Source organism: Rhincodon typus, chromosome 30 (genome assembly GCF_021869965.1).
Source record: "Rhincodon typus isolate 14 chromosome 30, sRhiTyp1.1, whole genome shotgun sequence".
NCBI lineage: Eukaryota > Metazoa > Chordata > Chondrichthyes > Orectolobiformes > Rhincodontidae > Rhincodon > Rhincodon typus.
The window spans coordinates 9,432,330-9,443,946 of NC_063361.1; the positions used below are offsets into that span (position 1 = coordinate 9,432,330).

The window sequence follows — 11,617 nt, forward strand, 5'->3', positions numbered from 1 at the left end:
ATCCAGCTCTACGCCTTGTTATCTCTAAAGCCTCACATTCAGTTAGGGGCCAATGTCTCAGTTTTCCAACATTACACTGCAGCCCTCCAGTGGGTCAAGCAAGGAACTGCACTCAGAATCCTTTTACAATCAATGAAGTGCTGTCGTAATATAGGAAATATGATTATGTGGTGATGGATGGATCATCTTACTTTTGGTGAAGTTAGTTGAGGGATAAATACCAGGCAGAACATCAGGGAGAACTACCCTACTCCTCTTTGAAATAGTGACAAGCACCCGAGAAAGCCTTTATTTGAGCTCTCGTCAAAAGCTGACAGTTCCAACAGTGCAGCACTCCCTGACCGTCAGCCTTTATTTTGTTCTCAAATTTCTAGCCCGGGACTTGAACGTACAACCTCCGAGTCTGAGGCAACGGTATAATTACTGAGCCAATGCTGCCAACAAGGGGTTTTCAAAATCACGAGTGTGCTGGACAGAGCAGGTAAGGAGAAGCTGTTCCTGATCCGAAAAGAAAAACAAACGAGAGGGAATAGACTTAAAGGTGATATACAATCGAAACAAAGTTGATGAGAGACAATGGAAACGTGCTTCCTGGAAATGTGATGGAGGTCGGTTTAATTGAGGCATCCAAGGCATCACTGGATGATTATTTGGCTAGAAATAGCATGCAAGGACAGGGAAAAAGGCAGGAGATTGGTACTAGGTAATAGAACTGGTACAGGCATGACGAGCCTAATGGCTTTCTTCTGCATTGTAACAATCCTGTGATTCTGGATCAGGGTGATTGCAAATGGGGCAATGTTTAAAGGCATATTAAAGTATTGACAATATTATAAAATACTGGACAGTCAAGCTAGAATGGAAAAATAATTTAGGTCACGGATAAAAAGTTGCGTCTAGGGCAAGGTTTACTAAATATTCACAACTTACCATCAGTAAATACCATCTGTCCTAATGTAACTGAAGAAAGGCAGGTGCAAAAACATAAGAATATAAGAGTGCTTTCACACTACAGCATGGTTTATGGGAACATGGCCTAAATGCATTTTAAATCCTTCACGTTTACTTTTAGACCGCAGCCTGTCTCTCTATGGATCTCTTTCTTTTTTCTTTCACGGGAAGTGACTGTCATTAGTAAGGTGTGCATTTGCTACTCATCCCTAATTGTCCCTGAACTGAGTGGCTTATCCAGCCATCCTTATCGGACTGGTGTCACATGTAAGCAGATTCCCCTCCCTTCAAAGGACATTACTGAGGCAGGTGGGTTTTTTTACAAATTAAAATCAATGACAGTTATCATAGTTACCATTACTAGCAATATTTATTCATTGATTTATTCATTGATTCATTTAGCTGAGGAAGAACTTCCTCATCCAAAAGGCTGTGAATCTGTGGAATTCCCTGCTTAGTGAAGCAGTTGAGACTACTTCACTGAATGTTTTTAAGGCAAAGACAGATAGATTTTTGAATAGCAAAGGAATTAAGGGTTATGGTGAGCATGCAGGTAAGTGGAGCTGAGTCCACAAAAAGATCAGCCATGATCTTACTGGATAGCACAGCAGTTGAGGGGCCAGCTGAACTACTCCTGCTCCCATCTCTTATTTTAATTCCATTAGCCACCTTAATAAGATTTGAACTCATGAGTACAGAGCATTACCCTGGATCTCTGGGTTATAGCCCAGTGGCATTATCGCTACACTTCCATGCCCCCGCAGCACATACATATAAAAAACACAAACACAGGCTGGCCTTGAAATTTAGCTACTACATATCACTGAGTTGCTGCCTCAGTGCTAATCTATCTCCTAACCCCAAGGCAACATAGGCCTAGTCTATACGACCAGTTTTTGGAATTTATCTCCATAATCCCAGCTTTATACAGGTGAACCTGCAGTATGTGCAGTTCATGACCAATCTTTTCAAGGATAAGTTTTAAAAAGTCTGCAAGGAACATTGTTGCTGGAGACCAGTGATAAGTGAAGACTAAGGAAGAAGCAGGTCCCCGAGTTAGCGTCTTAGAAAATTTGCACACTCAGTCGAGATTATGCTGTTGTCTCCCTGTTGCAGGATATATGTAAAAGCAGATTTAAAAGAAATGAAAAAGAATATTTTGCCCATTAAACCAGCTCCTTCAATAAGCTTTGCAGCCTAGTCTCTCACAAATTCTGTACAATGCATTTCAAATCTTAACAGACAGCTGAGCTGAAGACAATTCCACAACAAACTGAAGAGGTTTTGTTTTGTTACATCACCCTGGTATTTAGACCCTACTGAAGTTAACACATCTTACAAATGAGAAATGAATCAACACTTGCTTGTAGCTCATTTTGCCCATCCTCGACAGATACTGGGTACCTGCCTCAGTCAGTTAGACAGATATTGGTGCCCATCTATTTGGGATAGATGGAAAGATATTTGGGAATCTAGATAGACAGAGATATGTGCACGTGCCTCAATCAATCAAGATGACGAATGTGCTTGTATTCATTCTAAATAGGTAGGCAAGTGTATATGCAGCACAGTGAACTGCCCCAGATGTGTCCTGCACAAGTCCTAAATAGATCAGTCACCTTGAACTAGTTCCAAAATTATACGTGAAGTCAGAGATCAATCCACAAAATCACAACAAAGTAATATCATTCCTTTGTCAAGGATTCCACTGGAATCAAATTTTCTTTCACAAAATGATGAGACAATTATCGGTACGAAAATTAATTTATCCCATCTTAATTCATCAGTTTGGGAGACCTTGAACCCTCCAATTGCATTTCCAATTTTTTTTTTCTGAAATGATTCCAGGATTTTTGCCTCCATACTCTACCTGAGTGTTTAACCCACACACATTCAACATTCTGAAGCAGAATTTCCCCACAACTTCTAAAATGAACTTCTGAGAATTGGAACTCATGCCCTGTAGTTCTACTTCTGCATCTTAATTTAAACTAAAATTTCAGGTTCATTTTGTTTAAAGCTTTAACAATTTGTCATGAGACCACTTCATTGCTTTACTTGAAGTCAAAGATCAAAAGTGTGTCCTGACGTATAACCCCTGGCACAACAGTTTGTATCCTCATGATTCTTCCTACACTGCTTCCAGCACTTGACTGTCTTTCTTGTTCCTTGGTTGTCAGGACTACATGAAGTATTCAAGAAAGAGTTTGACCAGACACTTTAAAATTTGATCACAACTAGTTCCCTCTTTTATGCCATAGTTAGGACAATATCCAATTGCTCGGTCTTGCTTTAAATACACTAACATTTCTCACTCTATTTTAGCTTCGCCCAGAGGTATTTTAGCACCAAGCATGCTTGTCATTTCACTTTCTTTTTTCATTCACTTGTGGGATGTAGGCATCACTGGTGGGCCAACATTCATCATCCCCCTCTAGTTACCCTTGAGAAGATGGTAGTGAGCTAAAAAACCTAATTAATTTTAAATTTTAATTTTAATTTTAAATAATTAACTAAGTAGAGATGGCAGGCCAGGTGATGTGTTGTAGCTGTATGATGTGGGAGCTAGCTGATCCCATTGAGAACGGCAGTGACCACATCTGCAGCAAGTGTTGGCTGCTTGAGGAGCTCCGGCTCAAAACTGATGAGCTGGAATCCGAACTCCAAACACTGCGGCACATCCAGGAGGGGGAGAGATACCTGGATGCTGTGTTCCAGGAGGCAGTCACACCTAGTAGATTAACTAATGTTAATTCGATCAGCGGCCAGGGACAGCAGTGTGTGACTGCGAGTGAGGCAGGTAGAGGGACCCTGCAGACAGGAACACAGGAGCCGCAGCCCTCGACATTGTCCTACAGGTATGAGGCACTTGCTCCCTGCGTGGATGAGGAACAGGGGTGCAGGAAGGATGAGTCAACACGACCATGGCACTATGGTTCAGGAAGCCATTCAAGAGGGGGGAGCTAAAGGACAGATTGTAGTTATAGGGGATTCCATCATCAGGGGGATAGACAGTATCCTTTGCGAGCAGGATAGAGAGTCCCGCATGGGGTGTTGCCTGCCTGATGCCAGGGTGCGAGACATCTCTGACCGGCTTGAGAGGATACTAGAGAGGGAGGGGGAGGATCTAGTTGTTGTGGTCCACGTAAGTACCAACAACATAGGCAGGACTAGGAAAAAAGACCTGTTTCGGGATTATGAAAAGCTAGGAACAAAATTAAAAAACCGGTCTTCAAGGGTCATAATCTCTGGATTGCTGCCTGAGCCATGTGCAAATTGGCATAGGGAGGCAAGGATCAGGGAAATAAACACGTGGCTAAAAGAGTGGTGTGGGAAAGAGGGTTTCCTTCTCATGGGGCACTGGCATCAGTTCTGGGACAGGAGGGATCTATACCGCTGGGATGGACTCCACCTGAACAGGGCCGGGTCCTGTGTTCTGGCGAAAAGGGTAAATAGGGTGGTCAATAGGATTTTAAACCAGTAAGTGGGGTGGAATGGAGGAGACAGCGTACAGGGAGTATAATAATTAATGGAAGGCAAAGCAGCAGGTTAGCAGGTGACAAAGAAGCTTCAACTCCAATGAAAATTAGGAAAAAAGTTAAAGGGAAGGAGAACTCAAGAGCTGTTAGTAATGGAGGTGATAGGACTCAAAAAGAAGGTGCAAAAACTGGCATAAGGGCACTTTATCTGAATGCTCGGAGCATTCGAAACAAGGTGGATGAGTTGACGGCGCAAATCATGGCAAATGGGTATGATTTAGTGGCCATTACAGAGACATGGTTGCAGGATGGTCATGACTGGGAGTTAAATATCCAGGGGTATCAAACTATTCAGAAGGACAGACAGGAAGGTAAGGGAGGTGGTGTCGCTCTGATTTTTAAGGATGATATCAGGGCTGTAGTGAGAGATGATATAGGTTCTACTGAACAAAAGGTTGAATCCATTTGGGTGGAAATTAGGAATAGCAGGGAGAAGAAGTCACCGATAGGTGGTCTATAGGCCACCAAATAATGATATTGTGGTGGGGCGGACAATAAACATAGAAATAGCTAATGCATGTAAAAATGGTACAGCAATTATCATGGGGGATTTTAATCTACATATCGATTGGTCAAACCAGGTCGGTCATGGCAGCCTTGAGGAGGGGTTCGTAGAATGCATCCGCAATAATTTCCTTGAACAATATGTAATGGAACCTACGAGGGAGCAAGCTATCCTAGATCTAGTCCTGTATAATTAGACAGGAATAATTAATGATCTCACAGTTAGGGATCCTCTTGGAAGGAGCGATCACAGTATGGTTGAATTTAAAATACAGATGGAGCATGAGAAGGTTAAATCCAGTACCAATGACCTGTGCTTAAACAGATGAGACTATGATGGGATGAGGGAGGAGTTAGCTAAGGTAGAATGGGAGCAAAAACTTCATGGTGGGTCAATTGAGGAACAGTGGAGGACTTTCAAAACGATTTTTCACAGTGCTCAGCAGAAGTATATTCCACTGGTAAGGAAGAACTGTAGGAAAAGAGATAGTCAGCCATGGATGTCTAAGGAAATAAAGGAAAGTATAAAATTGAAAAAAAAAACACATACAAAAAAGCAGAGAGTAGTGGGAAACTAGTAGACTGGGAAATCTTTAAAGGCCAACAGAAAGCCACAAAAAAAGTTATAAAGAAAAGTAAGATAGATTATGATAGTAAACTAGTTCAGAATATAAAAACAGGCAGCAAAAGTTTCTATAAATATATAAATCGTAGAAGAGTGGCGAAGGTAAACATTGGTTCTCTGGAGGATGAGAAGGCCAATTTAATAACTGGGAATGAGGAAACAGCCAAGGCATTAAACAGTTAATTTGTGTCGGTCTTCACAGAGGAAGACACAAATAACATGCCGAAAACTGATGGCAAGGGGTTATAGCAGGTGAGGACCTAGAAATTATCATTATCACTAAGGAGGCAGTGCTGGGCAAGCTAATGGGGCTAAAGGTAGACAAGTCTCCTGGCCCTGATGAAATGCATCCCAGGGTACTAAAAGAGGTGATGGGGGAAATAGCAAATGCACTAGTAATTATTTACCAAAATTCATTGGACTCTGGGGTAGTTCCCGCAGATTGGAAAACAACCAATGTGACACCACTGTTTAAAAAAGGAAGTAGACAAAAAGCAGGTAACTATAGGCCAGTTAGCTTAACTTTGGTAGTGGGGGAAAATGCTTGAATCTATCATTAAGGAAGAAATAGCAAGACATCTGGATATAAATTGTCCCATTGGGAATACCCAGCATGGGTTCATGAAGGGTAGGCCATGTTGAACTAATTTGGTGGAATATTCTGAGGAGATTACTTGCATGGTGGACAATGGGAAAACCTGTGGATGTGGTGTATCTGGATTTCTAGAAGGCATTTGACCAGGTGCCACACCAAAGGCTGCCACATAAGATAAGGTTGCACGGTATTACAGGTTATGTACTGGCATGGATAGAGGATTGGTTGATTACTAGAAAACAAAGAGTAGGGGTAAATGGGTGTTTTTCTGGTTGGCAGTCAGTGGCTAGTGGTGTGCCTCAGGGATCAGTGTTGGGACCGCAACTGTTTTCAATTTACATAGATGATTTGGAGTTGGGGACTAAGTGTGGTCTGTCAAAATTTGCAGATGACACTAAGATGAGTGGTAGAGCAAAGTGTGCAGAAGACATGGAAAGTCTGCAGAGGGATATAGATAGTCTAAATGAGAGGGCAAAAGTCTGGCAGATGGAGTACAATGTTGATAAGTGTGAGGTCATCCATTTTGGTAGGAATAACAGCAAAATGGACTATGTTTTAAATGGTAAAAAATTGCAGCACGCTGCTGTGCAGAGGGACTTGGATGTCCTTGTGCATGAATCGCTAAAAGTAGGATAGCAGGTAATTAAAAGGCAAATGGAAGTTTGTCTGCCATTGCTAGAGGGATGGAGATTAAAAACAGGGAGGCAATGCTGCAGTTGTATAGGGTCCTGGTGAGGCCACACCTGGAGTACTGTGTGCAGTTTTGGTCTTCTTACTTAAGAAGGGATATACTGCACTGGAGGGGTTGCAGATGAGATTCACTCAGCTGATTCCAAAGTTGAGAGGGTTGGACTATGAGGAGAGACTGAGTAGGCTGGGATTATACTCATTGGAATTCAGAAGCATGAGGGGAGATCTTATAGAAACATACAAGATTATGAAGGGAATAGTTAAGGTGGAAGCAGGGAGGTTGTTTTCACTAGCAGGTGAAACTAGGACTCGGGGGCATACGAAATAAAGGGAAGCAGATGTAGGACTGAGGTCAGGAGGAACTTCTTCACCCAAAGGGTTGTGAATCTGTGGAATTCCCTGCCCAGTGAAGCGGTTGAAGCTACCTCGCTGAATGTTTTTAAGGCAAGGCTAGATAAATTTTTGAACAGTAAAGGAATTAAGGGTTATGGTGAGTGGGTGGGTAAGTGGAGCTGAGTCTCAAAAAGATCAGCCATGATCTTATTGAATGGCGGAGCAGGCTCGAGGGCCTACTCCTGCTCCTAGTTCTTATGTTCTTAGGTTCTTGAACTGCTGCAGTCCAGGTGGACTCAATTTGTCATTACGGAGGAAAGTCCAGCATTTTGACCCAGTGACTGTGAAGGAACAGTGATGTATTTCCAAGTTAGGTTTCTATGTGCAGAACTTCTAAGTCTACTTTAAATCCCTCCAACTTACATATTTTCTCCAATGCATTCTAGGGTTTCGAGTCTATCTGTTCTGAATCCACTATCCCTCCTAGTTTGGCATCAGCTGCAAACTTGACAATTTGATCATGACCATCAATAGCAATGATTACATTTAGAAATCAATTCTCAGCTTGCAGTTGGCAGTACCTTCTTTAAACTGCCTGGCTTTCATGGGGACGTGGCAGTTCCAAGAGCTCTGCACACACAAGCACCTGTGTATATTAGGAAAGATTAAATATCCTGACAACATATACATGAATGTCCTCACTCAAAACATTTCAAAAAGCTTTGGAAAAGTTTAAGAATGACTGTAACGCAGAAAAAGTTGTACTTTAAACACTTTTACAATAAGAGTCCCTGTGTGAGCAAATAATTTGAGTTAAAGTTCAGAATTTCCAGAACAATGCTTTTAGTCATTGGTTTCCCACTGGAGCTCAAAACAGTGCAAAAAATTTGATGGTTGCTGTGTAGATTACATCCTCATTCGCTACATTTACTCAAAAAGAAAACGGCATCATTCCCTGTTGGTAACCAAATGCCACGTCAAGTTCAATGTCGCCATAGCACAGTACAGAGAAATGAAAACTAAAAAATGAACTACAGTAGATTTTTTTACAATTTACAACTATTTTTCAATCATTAAGTCCCCCTTCAGATAAAGAGTAATAACAGGTTAGGTTGAGCAAAAATGCACAGTTTAGAAACTGGAGTGAGGAACTGTGTATCTGCAATAGAATCATAGAATGGTTAGGGCACAGAAAGAGACCATTTAGGCAGCCAACTCTGCGCCAGCTCTTTTCAAGAGCAACTCAACTAATTCTGGTCTTCTGCCTTTTACCTGTAGGCTTGCATTTATCTCTCTTTTACAGCACTTGTACAATTGCTTTTCAAAAACTACAATTGAATACATGTCACCACACTCTCAAGCTGCGCATTCCAGGTGAAAACACAAACAAACAGCTTGTGCGTCATAAAGGTTTTCTTTTACAAATAAACTGACATTGATTTTCTGGCTCTCAAACTGCCACCACTGGTAACATCTACTTTGCCTACAACCCACCATAGTTTGAGAATCTTTTCCAATCTCATTTCAATCTTCCATACTTAAAGTAAACAATTCCAGCTTTCCTAACATACTCACATAAGTGAAGTTCCACATTCCTGCAAACTTGTCATAAATCTTTTCTGTACCTTCTGACTCCTTCACATTCTAATGGAAACTTCTGTCCAGGGACCCAAATAGGAAGTGCCGAAGGGGGGATCTTATAAAATTCGAAGGTAGTAATGGGAATGGAAATCCAAAAACTAACCCACTTTCCTATCTTAATGTGAAATAATGGGTGGTATTTCCAGTGAGGTCTCATTGTTGGTGGTAACCCCAAGTCGCCTGTCATTGGGAATGCAACAGGACAGCTGTTGGCCAGACTAGCAGCTCTACTGAATGGCAACGCCAGCAGGAGACAGTGGCTGCTTCAGGTACTACACCTATCCAAGTTTTGTCACGACATGCGCAGGTCACAGGCAAGTGATGGTGGGAGAAAGGAGCAGGTAAGAGTCTGGAATTTAGCACAAGAACAGGGAAATGGATCACAATGCACTACCCACCCCCTCTCCACCCCCATTCACTTCAACCACTCCTCACACCCTGATGTCAGGTCCCTTATTCAGGCACTGAATGCATTTGCACTCTGCAGGTGGAGAGTGAAACTCTGTTGCTTGCATTAAATACCATCCCTGGTCTACCTTCCCAATTCCAATCCCTTCTCTAGATTTCCTTAGAATTCTAAGTGGTCACAATTTGGGCACTTTCTATCTGGTCTATTTGACCCTTGAACAAATGATTAAATTATGAACAAAACCTGTTAATTCAGAGCTCTTGTGTCTAAGATTCTAAACAAAATATTTATTCATTCCTGCTGCATGTGTCCATTCCAGCCTTTCTCTGCAGTCAGACTAAGATCTGCAAAAGGTGATGATGTATGGAAGTAAGGCTCTTACTTGTATTTATGATAATGAATTTCCATTTGCCTGGAAGTCCCAATCTAGTCCTAGCATGAAGACTAAAACTGAATCAGATCTCAATGGTACCATTACTAGGCAAGATTAGAGTAGTGATCAGCTCACAGAAGCAGGAAGGCGACAACTAAATCCGATGATGGAAACAAATGTGGGAAAAGGAAAAGGAAAAGGCTATGAGGGAGTGAATAACACCTTCCATGGACAGACAAAAATCACACAAACAAACCTTTTCTCTCTCTTGGACATACACACATACGTTCACCTTGTTCCCCAAACTCTCAATGCCTCTTTTTTTGTCGACATACCTTTGGTGAGCCATGGGCTTTTCCTTTTTGTGCTTTAGACTTTGATTTTGGAAAGTCTGGAATCGATTCATAAACATTTTCAGAATCATGTTTTGGTGTTTGTGGTAAGAACTTGGAGTTCATTACATCCTTTCTCTCTGCAGTTCTCGGGCATTCCAATGTCGTGGCAATGGTCTCTGTTGAAGGATATTTTTTGGAACTGATCTCATGATTAAAGCTGGAACTTTGGCATGGATTGACCTGTTCTGATCGATCGATGTCTTTTCCCGCACTGAGTCTGAGATTGAAATCTAGGTTCTGTGGATTGAAAGCCAGCTGTGCTGGACTGAAGGTTCCTACCAGGCTAAGCCTTTGGGTGTGGTTACCTTGCTGTTTGGGACGGACCCTGACTGTGGAGCTTTGCCATTTCGATGCTTTTGCAGAGGCAAACTTTGCATTCTTGGATTCTTTATTGTTCACAACAGGTCTGTGTACTTCACTGTAACATGGGAGCAAATGAGGTGACATGGTCGAACTTGGTGGAGAGTTTGCTGAGACACACACTGTTGGAGGGCTATTGTTGCCTAGTGGATTGAGTGGAAGATCCTTGTCTTTAGCAGGACTTGAGTTGATCTGGTTCTTTTTCTCCTGGATTAGATCAGAACTGCAGTTATCCTTCCCTGGTTGGTCTTGGTGAAGCAGCTGATTTTCCCCAATTTCACAATAGTTTTTTATTACACCTGCTGTATCCGTTGCCTCGCATCCATTTTGGTTTTTAGTACAGTCAGATCCATCCAGGGACTGAACCCCAGAAGAGGCTGGAGCTTCTGGAGGCAATTCCCTCACATATTGTGCTGGCAGATAGAATGCTTTGGAATGGGAATCCTTTCTAACATACCACCAGTTGTCATTGGTTTTTGAGACAAGAATATATCGTTCATTTTGCTTAATAGAGATGAGTCTCCCATCCCTTGTGTACTCATAGTCAAATTCAACTTGAACTAACACTTTCCCTGCGACTGCGGACATCTCCAACCCAGAATAGATGCTTTCAGCGAGATTCCTTTTAGCAATGTAACCTCATCTCTGTAAGAGAAAGAAACATCTGTCATTATCTCATGTTGTAAATCTTTTTGCAACAAATTTTGGTGCTGGTTATTGTCTGTGGGCATTGTTTGTCTCTAGTAACATATCCATGCAAATAGCTGTGCGGGTGTACAGATCTTGCAAAAAAAGAGCAAAAGTCAAAATTTTTCATCTTGAACTGGAACAACAAAAAAACCAACTTTAGAATGGTACCAGCAATTTCTACCACACAAATGCAGGGTGCTCAATAGTTTTCCACGCCAGCCATAATCCAACAAACCACAGTCAACCTGCCTGCTTTGAATGGACTAAATTAACTAAAAGCATTTAACCATTCCTCTTGTATCTCCATGCCAACCAACCAGCACCATCATCTCTCACGTATAAAATGTTTTTTTTCCCTGATGAATGCAAGACAAAACGCTTCAATTTCATAGATAGTAGGAACTGCAGATGCTGGAGAATCTGAGATAACAAGGTGCAGAGCTGGATGAACACAGCAGGCCAAGCAGCATCAGAGGAGCAGGAAAGCTGACGTTTCGGGCCTAGACCCTTCT

General features: G+C 41.9%; 2 protein-coding genes across 5 annotated transcripts in view; both read right to left on the reverse strand.

Moving 5' to 3' along the window:
- Positions 1-11,060, reverse strand: part of arhgap27l (Rho GTPase activating protein 27, like) — a 261,659-nt gene extending 250,599 nt beyond the window's left edge. For both annotated transcript variants that reach the window (XM_048614814.1, XM_048614813.1), the window contains exon 1: positions 9,996-11,060. In XM_048614814.1, coding sequence (XP_048470771.1) covers positions 9,996-11,003 — 1,008 coding nt within the window. In that variant the 5' untranslated portion in view covers positions 11,004-11,060. The remainder of the gene's footprint in view (positions 1-9,995) is intronic.
- plekhm1 (pleckstrin homology domain containing, family M (with RUN domain) member 1) overlaps positions 1-11,617 on the reverse strand; it is a 58,082-nt gene that overhangs the window by 7,314 nt on the left and 39,151 nt on the right. The window lies entirely within an intron of this gene.